Source organism: Prionailurus viverrinus, chromosome X (assembly GCF_022837055.1).
Source record: "Prionailurus viverrinus isolate Anna chromosome X, UM_Priviv_1.0, whole genome shotgun sequence".
In the NCBI taxonomy this organism is placed as follows: Eukaryota; Metazoa; Chordata; class Mammalia; order Carnivora; family Felidae; genus Prionailurus; species Prionailurus viverrinus.
In genome coordinates, this window is record NC_062579.1 from 79,466,913 (window position 1) to 79,481,693 (window position 14,781).

Below are 14,781 nucleotides of genomic sequence, written 5' to 3' on the forward strand. Positions count from 1 at the left end.
TTGGGTTAGAGATTCAGATTAGGGCAGTCTTAGAGGCTGCTCCAACAACCACTTAGACTGAAAGGTATCTCAGAATCCACGCTGAGTTGGAAGCCAAATTCATTCACTCCCATACCTCAAATGCCAACCCATTTATAGAGAATAGATGCATGTCTGAAGCATATTTCCCTCACTGCAATAAATGCTACAACATGACATCCCAGGAGGAGTCAGTTACCCTCCTTTTACTCCAAACCATATACTCAGGACTCAAATACGGGGAAGCCTGGGGCTCTTGTTTTGAAATATAAGCAGTCCACAAGGTTAATAAGTACTTCTCACTATTATGATGTAGTGCATCCTAATCATTTTAGAAATTAGATTATCATCTGGTTCACCTTAGATCTAACCCTGTCATTTGGGGTACCTTAAATCCTCAGAGTTGAGCTTTAAACCACACATTGTTTGCTCTCCTGACTCACAACCATATGAATGAATGAATGAGGTAGGAAAGAAAATATTGGAACCAAGTGATAGAGTTGGCTCCATTGAGAAAACTGAAGGTTGGTAATAGATTGGAATCAAAGGGACACAGTTTTATAGAGTAAATACAGTGTTTTCTCAGGGTACAAGGTCACATATAGTGTGGTGATGTCTGTTGTCAAATACATCTCAGAACCATGAAGAAGCTATATGGATTGATTTGGCTGTATGCCCAGAGTCTTGGTCTTTGTCAGGCAGGGTCCAAAGAAGGTTCTGTGGAATCTGAAGCTTATACAATTTAGATGGCTTTCTTTTAAAATAATACAAAATCAATCATGAAAGTGAATATTTATTTAGAATGATAATGTATAACATGTGTTAAACTTATGACAACTACAATAGGCAAAAATTCCAAATTATAATATATGTGTGTGTGTATAATTTTTTTTACAGAAACACTACTTTGGAGGCTGCACAATCTGAAGTATGATAAAGTGACAATCCAAAGTGAAAGGTATAATAGTTTTATTGCAAATCAAAACATAAAACATTTGTAACTTTTACATAAACATGTGGCCATGTGAACACATAACAAAAGCCCAAGAATGGTATGTGTCTCACTCAGTAAAAACGCAGACAGGTAAACGTTAAGCCTTTAGCATTTATTTTTACATCTATTTTTAAAAATAAAGCAGCTCTCCTAATATTTATTCTCACTAAAGTCTTGTTTCAAGTTAGAATAAACAATTCATTGGCTTCAAACTTTAACTTTTAATTGTATATTTTAAATCATATTCAGATAACTGTCAATTTTGGCCAAATGAAGGCTTTTTCTGTGACCCATTTCCAAATTCACAGATTCTAGTCCATCTACTCTTTCTACTAGCCTGGAATAACGTACCAGTTGGCATTTATAATATTGGAACCAACTAGAACTATTTTACGAATAAGCCAGATGCTGAAGATTGGTTGGTTTGAAACAAATGACTGTATATTCAGAGATACAAGACTCAGAACAAAGTGCTTGCATTTCTATAGTTTATATCAAATTAGATGGGCTTTTAAGCAGTCAGTCCGGATTCATTCATCTAGAGTAGCCAGACCATGAATACAATGACTCTAGCTGCCTTTCACATGTGATCAGACGGCTATATTAAGATACAGTCTCACTGTTAATAATGAAGACAGCCAAAAGGCAAGAAACCATTCAACTATTGAATAAAAGACACTCCATAAATGGAATTTCAGGGAAACATAAAATGAACAATCCTGTTCAAGGCTGCCAAAATTATTTTCTGCATGCTGAGATGTTATTCACACACAGAAAGACTGCATGCAGGTAATCTATTTACTTTATTTTTGAATTCCAGACTGTTATCTTGCAAAAGCAATTGCAATTAGTTATAGTATATAGCAAAGCATCTCTCTATCTTTGGTTCCACGTCTCAGAGATATTTTTTTCCAAAAATAAATAGGCATGGCAGGAAAAATAATTCAACTAGCTTAAGAGAAAACCCAATATTTTATAAAAAATTAAGCAAAAAATATATGTGATGTTCTTTAGACTTTTTTCTAATTATCTCTGTTAATATCTAACACCAGTACAATTTTAATATTAAAATGATTGTGCACACTGTATTTAACTATACAGCATAGACACAAAAATGTCAAAAAACAAAACAGTACTTTCCCTTAAAAATCATTTAGGAATTATGCATTCCAAAAATGTATGGGAAAGTAGAACTGCTGATATATGTTAGTAAAATTGACTTTGAAGAAGTGTAAGAAAAGAAAACAAAAATGTAGTAATAGTCACAAATCCTAGAGATCTAAAAAAAAAAAGTGAATACATTACCCAAACTTTCTCATTTCTGGAAAATATATGTTAGAATTGCTCAGCGAATTTTTAAAACTAATATGTATGTAATTTTTCTGTTATGATTGGGATTCTCAAGAGATTTAATGAGACTCATTTGTTAATGGTTTCCGTCTCTTTTCAAATAAGATTTTTGCATCAAATAATTCTCTTTCCCTGTATCCTAGGGATGGTCCCTTTAGATACTTTGCTTCAGCTGCCTTGTAATCTAATCCATCAACAGCAGAAATTGAACAAATGATAGCTTCTGGCAGAAGAACTTCCAGGATAAATTTAATTTTATCATCTCTTATCACAGTCAGCATTCTTTCATCTATTTGTTTGTAGACTTCTTGTAAATATTTCACCACCTCATCCAACTGATCTTCATCCTCAAAGTATGTTTCAATACAGGGAGTGAACCTATTTGCGTTCAAAAATGATTTCAGCCACCTGGATCCTTTTGTACCTTTTAAAATGGCTAGAAGATGGTTCTCTGTTCCCTTTGCATTCACAATGAAGTCCACTAAGTTCTTGTTGGCTCGGTCCCGAGCAGCCTTCATTCGGTCAGGAAGAATTTTCTGGAAGGACATTTTCTTGGTCTGGGAAGTCACAACCATCTGTTCAACAGGATTCTCATTATGCAGCTTAGGAAATAAGTTCCTGAAGGTATCCTGTTTGATTACTTTCCTAATCGGATAACTAATATCAGCAGCATAATACTCAAGGAAAGAGCCTGCAAAAGAACCACAACCTAGTCTTACTCTGTAGTCACAAATCAGCGAGATGCACCAGTCAATACTTTCACTGTATTCTTCTCTGGCTTTATCCACTAGTGCTTGTTTCTCTTTACAATCAAATTTCTTTAATCTTCTAAAAGACACCCTAATACCTCTCTTTTCAGGATTCATATTTGCCTCAACAAAAAGCACACTTGCTTTTCTCTCCTTTCGCCTGATGCTCTTCACCACTGCTGGCCAAAATGGATATTTTTGATATTTAAACCAGACTATCATTCCTGTTTCAAATGAACGAGGCTCATAATTAAAAACAAAGCGTGGAAGTTCTTCATCTTCCTCATTCTCATCTACTATGGAAGTATCAATAGGATTTAGATGCACTGACTTATCAGAAGCTTGAAGTTCTTCTCCAAGTTCTTCAAAATCCAGTCTCTGAGGATTTCTTTCATTATTCACAAGAAGGAGTGAATAATCCAGGACGTTGTTAGAGGCACTAAATGAAACTTGACATTCCCATGAACAATGCCTGGGGGATGTCACAGCACTTGCTTCTGATTCTACAGTTTGATTCTGGCTGGTATCTGAGCACGGATTTGAAGGGCCCTCTCCAGGATCTTCAATATTCTCTGAGAAGGAAGAGCATTCAGAGGAAATAGCCTGGGTCTCTGGGCAAATGTCCTGTGCCTCCTCTTTCAAAGCTTTGGGCACAGTGAGTGTATCTAATGGCAAAATTGGAGTGAACTTTTCATCTTTAACACATACATCCTCCTCTTTGATTGTGGAATGCAAAGGCATAACTGTTGAGATATCAATCTCTTTCTTGCTTTCCTTTTCATCATCATCTTCTGAAAGTGAAGGAAATCTCTGGCACCAGCTGGAGTTTTCTGATGACTTTGTTTCGATTTCACTTGGAAGAGTATCAATGGTTGCATGCACCTGTGATTTATCATCATACAGGGAATCATTATTCTCTAATGATACTAACGAGGATGTTGCATTTTTACTTTCCTCAAGACATTCTGATAAGTCTCCTTCATGCTTCCGGTACTTTTTATGAGGGGGTGAATCAGAAAGTTTTTGTGCATCATTTTGAGACAGAGTAGTGGTTTCTTTGTCATATGAACTGCTTGCTTGACTCAAATATATTCTTTCATTCAGAATATCCAGTGCCACTTTTAATGACCTTTCATAGGCTGTTTCCACTCTAGGTGGAGTGCTGACTTCTGACTGTGCTGCTAGTGAGGAGGCAATGGCTTCAATTTGAGATTTATTTAGAATCTTTGTTTCCGTGCTTTCCACTTTAATTTTTTCATCTAGTGAGAGTATTTGAACTTCTAGGGAAAATGCCTTTTTTCGTTTACTGTTTGATGAAGTCTCATATCCAGACAAAACTTTTGCCGGCCATAACTGGTCTTTCCAGTTGCACAGGACATACTTGGCATCCATTATGATTTATATACGTGTGCCAAGAGGTTATTATCAGAGATTGAGGTGTCTGGCTATTCTTGACTCTGCTAAGACAGTTTCAACCAAAAGCAATACTCTGATCAAAGCCTCTTTTGTGTTAGAACTACAAAGGATATACAGCTTGTGTCACCTGTTCTTCTCCAGCTGAATTTCTCAAGGATGCTTGAACATGTTGTTTGAATGGGACAATATGGAGGATACTAGAATAAGTCAAAGGAAAAGAAGAAAGGTATCAGCAAGTTTTTGCCCAAGTAGAGGTGGGCAATTGCAAACAGAGAAGTAAAAGAAAGAACAATGCTCAATGGGGTATCAATTGGGAGGAGAAAAAAAGCAACATAATGTAAGATGGGGGACAAGAATTGGAGAAATGCTTTTATAATATCTCAAATTCAAAAACTTGCCCCTATTACTACACATGATTATTAAGGAGTAAATTTGTATACATAATGGCAGAGGTGGAAGAGGTTGCAGTGATATGTCAGGGAGTCTATGTTATTAGATGCTTTGGGACTTAGGTGTCCCCTAATGTTTTACCTAGGCCAGTGGGACTCTAAACTATGCACGCATCAGAATAATTTGGAGCACTTGATAAAACTACATTTCTAGCTCCTATCCCGAGAGTTATATTCAGAGGGTCTAGATAGGACCCAACATTTTATATTTCTAAAAAGTTCTCAAGTGGGGCGCCTGGGTGGCGCAGTCGGTTAAGCGTCCGACTTCAGCCAGGTCACGATCTTGCGGTCCGTGAGTTCGAGCCCCGCGTCGGGCTCTGGACTGATGGCTCAGAGCCTGGAGCCTGTTTCCGATTCTGTGTCTCCCTCTCTCTCTGCCCTTCCCCCGTTCATGCTCTGTCTCTCTCTGTCCCAAAAATAAATAAACGTTGAAAAAAAAAATTAAAAAAAAAAAAAAGTTCTCAAGTGATTCTAATGCTTCTGGTCCACGAACTCCTTGAGAAGCACTGTTCTAGATGAACAAACAGCTTTATAATTTTTAAACTGTAAACAAATGCTTCTCTGTTCACCCAAAGCAGGCAGACAAAGATAATAGGATTATGTATTTCCTGGACTCAGACAACATACAATGACCTTGTTAAAAGCATGAACTTAGGAGGCAGAGATTCAGAATGACTGCTATGTTCACTTATTAGGATAGTTATCAAGGATTTCTTGAGAGTCAGGTAGCTGACTAGGACCTCATAGTAGAAATCTTAATAGCCTTTTGCATAATTTTTTCATAGTGGTTAAACACATGAGATTCTTTCCCCAAACTGGAAACTCTGATACTTAATTATGAAATGTTATGGCTATAGAACAGGGAGCAAAATAAATTATACCTCATATGCTCAAACAAACATAATTTTAATATGAAATGTGGGTTTTAATTTAAAATGGTATGGTTGCAGAGCAGGAAGCAACATGAATTACACCACATGTTCTCAACATATTTTTAATGTGAAATGTTTCATGAAATGGAAAGTGCCTTACCCAACTTGTGACTCGTGAAGGGTGTGGCCCTATGATCTGGTTGTCTCCATTCGTACTCTAAAAGGAGGGAAGCTGTCCAAAAAGAGACAAGCCAATTAAATGGAAAAGGCATAAAGAAACTTCCCTACCAAAACTTTAGCAGGCATGTCATTCTGAAACACAGAAATGGGATGAAATCTCATCTATGACATAGATACCATGTTTATTTTCCTTCTTGTTCTTATTATTTAAATACACTCTCTGTGATACAATTATGCTATTTGGTTCATGCTGAAATAATCTCTCAGGAAAACTGTAAGGTAGGGATAAGAGAGAAGGGAAGTAACAACTACCTTGTGTCTATTATGAGCCAGACTATAGACCTTTGTTTGAATCTTCACATCGATCACCATGTGTATTTTTCCTTCTTTAAATATATAATTTTCTCAACAGAATTTTGATTACACTCGATATACTGTATCATAGTTCACTAATACAAATATGTGTCATTGTTCTGTTTGCCTACTTCAAAAAATGGTTGCCTGGAGAAATTCAGGAAACCTGGCAAGTGCCATCTTGTGACCAAAACCAGAACTGCAGCCTCCTGGAGAAGTACAGACAAGGCCTCAATCACTATCAGATCCTTCTCATGAGAGAAGGGTGGGAACTGCATTTAGCCAGCTAGGAGCCTTCCCAGGTTTCTATAATTTTTGTTATAAGCTCAAGGATTTTATTGTATAGAATTATAACAGGATTATAATGTCTTCAACTATAATATTTCTGGTTGTAAAAATATCCAGAAGCAAACTTAAAAGATACAAAAAGATATATGCAAAATAAAGTACAGCTCTATACAAATATTCACTAGGAATATTTTCTCTTTCCAGAATTTTTACATGTATAAATGAATGCATATAATTTCAAACCAACTTCAGATCTCAAGAGCAGAGTTTGAACATCATTCTACATAAATTATTTTCCACATATTTCATGAATTACTTAAAATGATATTTTTCCCACATTTGCAACATTTTATGTTAGTATTTTCCCTTATGATGTAAATATTTTAAATAGAGAGCAGTAAAGCTAGCTCTGTATCTCCAACTACGCAAATAATCCCATTAATACTGTGGCAGACACATTTTCCGTGATTTGGTTGCAAGTCCTGTAGTAGCATACACATGTTTCACTAACATACATATTTAATTTTAAGTGAAGTCATATGATAAATGTTATGATCTAATTTGGTTTTCTCACTTCATACCATTTATTTCTCAGACATTTCAAATCACCAGATGTAGGAGTTCATGTTTCTCTTCTCCAGATACATAGTACACCATGCTTTGTAACAATTTTAAAAACTGTTTATAGAAATAAACCACTGTATCTCACTCTTAGATCACAGCCCTGCTGACCACAGTCATATCTGTGGTCTGGAAGAATTAGCTGCAAGGAGAACATATGCAATTCTGTAGCCTGTAACACAGCAACCAGGTTACATGTTTGATCAGGTCTAGAAAAATTTCCAATATTGGCAAAAAAAGGGGGGGTATGTTTGCATGTCTGCATGTATCTATGAATGCTTGCTTATGTGTTTGAAACAAAATAGGCATGTTGCTTCAGCTTTATTTTTCTTTCCTGATTATAAAAATAATCATGGCAACAAATTTGACAATAAATTTCATATTAAAAAAATAAAATAAAATTTTCTAAATTTTGAAAAAAAAATAATCATGGGAAAACCTACTCTAAAGATGATGAAATATACTAAAAAAATAACATTAATATAGTAACCTCACCACCCAGAAATGCTAACATGGGAGTTTATTTTCTCCCAGGTTTTGCTTCTACTCACACATATATACATGTATATATATGTGCAAATGTCTTCACTCAGCTACATACATGCTCCCCTTTCTATATTCATGTACTTATGACACACACATAGTATTTCTATATGTTAATCAATTCACAGGAGTATTTCCCCCCAAGTTGTTAAATATTTTTATCTATCATTTTTGTGTGTAACTTAATAAACGCTTAAAAATTCAAACAGTAACAGAATGTCTAACAATATAAACAAGTGATGCCAAGTCAATAAATTAGCATGAACGGCCATGTTGCACAGAGGCCTTAATATAGAGGCTGTAATCTGATCACCCCTTCTCTTACTGGAGACTTTTAAAGCATTGGGAGATACAACATTTCCAAAGGATTAAATCCTTCAAAACACCAGCAATTCTCTGAAAAGCACATACCTTTCCCACCACTCCAAGACCACCCTCCTTGTTTTTCTCATCTCTACTCCAGGGCCCTGAGAAGTCCCTAGAAAATAATTAGCTTTAAGACAGCCATTACCTTGAAGCTTCTTGTCAGCTGCAGACTGGTGAAATGCAGCTCCTCCCCCAAGACTGACCAGACACAGCTCACTTCCAAGCTTCTCAGAGAATTCTCCACCCAGTCCCTGTGATGGGGATGACAGAGGCACCTCCCTGAATCAGAGAAGGGAGAATTGCCAAGTTAAACTAGTGAAGTATGAAAGGGTAAAGTGTTTTTTTTCCCAAAGAACTTTAAAGTGGAATAGCAACAAGTGCCTGTTTAATTTCCACTCAACTCTGAGAGCGTGCAATTTTTGGATAAAAAGAGGTTAGCAAACCACTTTACTAAAACACAAAAATCTAGTTTAAAATATTCCTAACATATTTTTTTTCCTTGCCTTCTTTGGTACCTTACCTTTGCAGGTAAATTTTACAGCCCAGCTGTTAAACCTCCAATAAAATAGCTCATTAGGGGTCTTGACTGGGAATGCACTAAAAGTGTACCTTATTTTAGAGAGATTGCTTTATATATTTTTTTCTTTTTCCATGACACGGTAAATCTCTCCTTTTATTGTTTTTCTATTAAATGCTTTAGAAAAGTTTCAGAGAATTCTTCACAAACATGGATATTTCTGACTAAAGGCTGAGAATCACTGGTTTTGCAGGAAAGTACCCATTTCACATACCCTCATCAATAATTGGAAATTCCTTCTTTTATTTTGTTGGTATTTTTCACTCAGGCAATTCAATGTGGGGATAATTAATTTATAAAAATTTACATGTCTTTGTATGTCTGAAATGTATTTTGTTGTTTTTTTTTTAAATTTTTTAAATGTTTGTTTATTTTTGAGAGAGAGAAAGATAGGGTATGAGAGGGCAGAGAGAGAGGGAGACACAGAATTAGAAGCAGGGTCCAGGCTCTGAGCTGTCATCACAGAGCCTGATGTGGGTCTAGAATTCACAAGCTGTGAGACCATGACCTGAGCTGAAGTCAGACGCTTAACCAACTGAGCCACCCAGGTATCCTTGAAAGGTATTTTGTAAATTTTATTCATTAAAATTTTCCTGTGTTAAATTTAAATTTAGATTTCCTGATTTAACTTAGAAAGCCAATTTTCAATATCATTAGTGATAATTTGGGGATGAAGATATTTAAGGATGACATGTTTTATTTGGCCACTCTGTCATGTAATATATAACATATATATTATAAAAATTTACCATTATATAAGGATTAACATTGGAACAGTAAGTATCAATAAATTAATGAAGGTCATCTCTAGACTGGTATATTATTGGGGGCTCTAACAATTAGAGTATGTAATGTTCTGTATATAAACAACCCCTAAATCTCAGAGGCTCAGCCACAGAAGTTTATTTTCCTGATGTCAAAATAAAATGCAAGCCATCATGTTGCTATTATAGGGAGGGAGCTCTATTCCAAGGAGTCATTAAGAGACTCAAACTTCTTCCATCCTATGGCTATACCATCTTCTTTAGCCTTGAAGTCCTCAACTGCATTTTTTTGCATCTGGCTAGCAATCTTATAAAGAGGGAGGCTGGAGAATACCGTGGCAGGTTTTAGGGACAGGTCTAGCAAACATCACTGCTAGTCACAGTCAACTAGCTAGAACTGCCATAGAGCCTCGGGGAGGCAGTCTCCCTGTGACCCAAGAGAAAAATGAAATGGAGTTTGGTGAGCCCCTTAGCATTCTCTCTGTCAAAGTTTTGAAAGTTTTCCCTTTCAATCTTTTATAGATTTCCTTTATTGTTTAATGCTTTTTTTGTTTACAACCACGTATCATAGTTATAATGACTGCGTCAGAAACTTCTAGTTGCTCGCCCAAAATCCACTGTTTCCATTTGTCCTCATTAGCAGAACCCCAGTCGCATTCAGGGTACAGTGTAAACTCTTAAAATACTACTTTTTCCAGACTCTCTTACTGTACAAGCCATGGTCATATGATGGAATTTCTTGCCAAAGAATGTAAGCAGAAATACTTGTAAAGATTCCAGAGAAGGTGCTTCCAGATGGAGTAAACAGCCAACTTGGGCTTTTTTCACTTTCCTTCTTTCTCTTGCTTCCCCCCTAGAATTTGACCATGGTGGAATTCAGACAGTCATTCTGGACCAAGTGATGTAGAAAAAAGATGAAACTCACTAGGGATGGAAGATCCTGAACCCCTCAATAATGGGGCCAGCTCATTCCTATAACTTAATGACACAATAAACTTCTATCTTATGTAAATCACTGTGTTTTCCAGTCTCTCTTTCTAGTAGCAGAACAAAACAGTCGATCTTGTAATCACTAACAAAAATAATATCATTTTTATTACAGAATTAATATTTTTCAAAGCTTTCAAGGTATTACTATATAATGTAAAGAGATTCCACTATATATTTTATAAATGAAATATTTATTATCCTTTCTTCTCATTTCACATGTTGAGAAAAAAACAAATGCAAATAAAGTATGGCCATTACATCAAAACTATACTTTCTTTCATTTGTCTATTTTCTATATTGCACATGAATCAAGAAATGCTACATTACCTTACCATTTTCCAAACAAAATGCAAAGGAAAAGATTAATTCCTTGGATAATATTTTATGTTTTATTGTTCTATATAGCAGGAGGTGGAAAGGAATGATAACCAATAATAAAAAAGCTATTATTACTACTATTATTATAATGAATATATATAATAATTATGACTATAATAATATTTAATACCTGTTCCCAGCACTCAACATATTATCTCATTTAATAATCAGATGGTTATTTCATGGAGAGTCCCATAACTAACTCATTCTGCACAACAGTAGTATTATTCACAATAACGACAAAAATTGGGGTGCAAGGTGGCTCAGTCAGTTAAGCATCTGACTCTTGATTTTCCCTCAGGTCATGATCTCACCATTTGTGAGACTGAGCCCCGCATCGGGTCCTGCACTGACACCGTGGAGCCTGCTTGGGATTCTTTCTCACCTTCTCTCTATGCCCCTCCCTCTCACTCTCTCTTTCTCAAAAACAAATAAATAAACATTAAAAAAATGATAAAAATTATAGAAGCCAGAAGTGTTTCTTACCATGTGCCAGGTGTTCTACCAGGTGCTCTGTATACACTATCTCTCTTAATTCTCATAAAATCTTGTTAGGTGGGTGTTATGAGTATTCCCATTTTGTAGATAAGGCTTTAGAGAGGTTAATGAATGTTTACAAGGATATCTAGAGAGCATGTGGTGCATGGAATTTTAATCCAGGTACTTTAACTCTAGAGTCCATGCTCTTAATCACTAAGATACACTGTACCTACCCCACTGCAAATGGAAAAGTGCTCTATAAATGTGCCTGGATGAACAGGTGAATTAGTTAATGTTGAAATAATTATGTATGGGGAGTTGACAGAACCTCTTGATAAGTATAGAGAGAACCTGTGACTTGTTTCTAATCAATAGAATTTGGCAAAAGTGATGGGATGTCACTCACTCCCATAATTATATTAGGTTATTTTGGAAGTTGAAGTTTTAAAAAGTACCATGTATAATATCATCAAAAACCAGGAAATACTAAGATAGAACAAATCTAACAAATACATGCACAATTTGTATGCTGAAGACTTCAAAACACTGATGAAAGATATTAAAGAAGAACCTAAATAAATGAATATGTCATGTTCATTGACTAAGTATTTTTAGGATGTAACTTCTCCCCAAACCTATCAATAGAATCATTATAATCTCAACCAAAATCCCAGCAGAATTTTTTTTTTTGTAGAAATTGGAAAGTTATCTCTATACATAGAAAAGCAATGGAACTAGAATAGGCAGACCATTTTTGGGAAGGAAATATGAAATTTGAAGACTCATGCTATTTGATTTTAAGATTACAGCAATCAAGTATATTATTAATTAGTTATCAATTATTAATTGTTATAGTGTACTATTAACATTAAATAGACACATAGATAAATACAACACAAATATATCAGCAAATATGGTCAACAGATTTTTGACAATGGTAATAAATGGAGAAATGATGGTCTTTTAAACAAATAGTGCTGGAAAAATTGGACATCATATGCAAAAATATTCATCTTGACCCCTTATCTATGACCATATACAAAAATGAACTCAAAATGAATTACTGACCTAAATGTAAAAGCAAAAACTATAAAACTTCTAGTAGAAAACAAAGTAGAAAACCTTTGAGGCCTTCATTTAAACAAAGATTTATTAAAACATAAAAAGCTGCACCATAAAAAATTTGATAAATTGGACTTGAAAACTTCTGCTTTTAGAAAAATAAGATGAAAATCCACAGGAGGATATATTTGCATAACACATATCTAATAAAGAACATTTATTCAGCATATAGAAGAAACTCTTATAATTTAACAATAAGATTAACAACCCAATAAAAAATGGACAATTTAAATAAGACCATCATCAAAGAAGATATATGAATATCAAGTGAACACATTGAAAGATGCTCAACACTATTAACAGTTAAGGATATGCAAGTAAAATCACAATAAGGCATCACTTTATAAGAATGGCTAATATTAAAAAGAGAAAAATCCTGACAGTATCAATTGCTGGCAATGATGCAGAGCCACTAGAACTCATACACTGCTGGTGAAAATACAAGATATCACAGTTACTTTAGAAAACAGTATGGCAGTTTCTAACATAGTTAGACACACATTTACCATATAACCCAGAATCCCACTCCTAGGTATTTACCCAAGAGAAATAAAAACTTATATACACACAGAGATCTGTTCTGGAATGTTTATAACAACTTTAATCATAATCACCCCAAATTATAAATCTACTGGTGAGTAGATACACAAATTGTAGATACTAGAACACTTCTAAGCTATGATAACAAATTACTGATACAAACATCAACATGGGTAAATATCAGAAACATCATGCTAAGTAAAAGAATCCAGATTAAAAAAAAAACTATATATTATATGGCTGCATTTATAAGACATTTTTGAAAATAAAAAATATAAGGACAGAAATTAGATCAGTGGTCACCAGGAATTAGAGTGAGTATTGATTACAATGGGGCAAGAGGGAACAATTTGGAATTATAGTAATGATCTATAGCCTGACTGTATTCATAATTACATGACTACAGATCTTTGTGAAAACTCATCAAACTATACACTTAAAAGTCTTTAAGTCTATGTAAATTACACCTCAATAAATCTGAGCCTTAAAAAAGGCATTCAAAATCAGAATATGACCTATATAAGAAGACTGGATTTTACTGTGTAAGTAATGGGGATACATACAAGAGTTTGATATTCATTAGATGTTAGTTAACACACGACAAATGTCAAGAATCCAGATGATATCGTCACCTTACAGTTTGTAAACTTATCCTCATTGGCAGAGCTTTTAACTAAACTGAAGTTCTCACATAACCACTCAACTATGTGAATGGAAGGAAAAGAAGCAGTAAAAGCCAAAGTGTTATAATCTGGAGACAGAGATCCGGATAAGAAGTATGCCCCTCAATGAGAAAATATAAGCCAAATAATATACAAGAGAAAGAATGGTTATAGAATAAACAAATAGCAACACTCGTAAAAAACCATGAGGGGGCCATGAGCACTGGTAAAGCAAGGAATTGCAGATACTACAAGGAATTTGCAGATATACAAAATATTGAATAGGCACAAACAAATAATGGACACTGGCTATAAACAAAGTTAAAATCTTATTAACGTTCACTGGCTGAATGTGAGCCCACCTGAAGAGGAGGAACATTAGAAGAAAACTTACTAAGAATGAACATCTCAGGTAAGAAAAAAGGCTAGCCAGATAGTGCATCCCTGCCAGAGCCAAAGGGACTCCATAATCTCTGGTCAAGTGTATGTGACCATGACAGGGAAAAAAGGAAAAAAAAAACAGTGACTCAGGGGTCACAAGAAGATAAACCTGCCATGTCTGGAGATTTTGTATTCCCCAGATAATGCTGAAACCTACAAAGTGCTAACATTTGAAGCTGCTAGGAAATTAAGATTCAGGATGATGAAATGGGAAATATATTAAAAGAAATAAAATAAAGCAAAGGTTGATGAGGACCTCACAACTTCATCATTATAGCACATATCAAACAAAGCTTTCCTACACTTTGAAGTAGAGAGACTCAGCTATGTTCTTCTTAGGATTAACAAGCAAAGAGAAAGAACTGTATGGGATCTATCTTGGGGAACTTAAAAAAGGAATCCCCTTCCTGTTCTCTCCCCTCCACACTCCATTATTCTCAGAGACATCCATAGGGAAAGATCCAGGCTGAACCAAAATTATTTCTTGTTACCACTCTTAATAAATGTACTTATCAGTTTTATCAGTTTTTCAGACATATGACAGACTATTAAAAGATACAATGTCTAAATATCAGAGTTTCTCAGATAAGCATTACAGTAAGGTTGTTACGTGTTAAAAGTTTTCAA

The 14,781-nt window shown here is 35.0% G+C and overlaps 1 protein-coding gene across 10 annotated transcripts in view; it reads right to left on the minus strand.

Annotated features, from left to right (window-relative positions):
• The window catches only part of PWWP3B (PWWP domain containing 3B), a 43,781-nt gene that overhangs the window by 17,278 nt on the left and 11,722 nt on the right, over positions 1 to 14,781 (minus strand). For 8 of the 10 annotated variants that reach the window (XM_047844592.1, XM_047844587.1, XM_047844595.1 and 5 more), the window contains 3 exons: positions 8,346 to 8,479; positions 6,009 to 6,080; positions 971 to 4,724 (listed from right to left, as the gene is read on the minus strand). In XM_047844592.1, coding sequence (XP_047700548.1) covers positions 2,422 to 4,503 — 2,082 coding nt within the window. In that variant the 5' untranslated portion in view covers positions 4,504 to 4,724; positions 6,009 to 6,080; positions 8,346 to 8,479 and the 3' untranslated portion in view covers positions 971 to 2,421. Of the gene's footprint in view, positions 1 to 970; positions 4,725 to 6,008; positions 6,081 to 8,345; positions 8,480 to 14,781 lie in introns of those variants that run through there. The other 2 variants (XR_007149034.1, XM_047844594.1) reach the window with 2 other exon arrangements.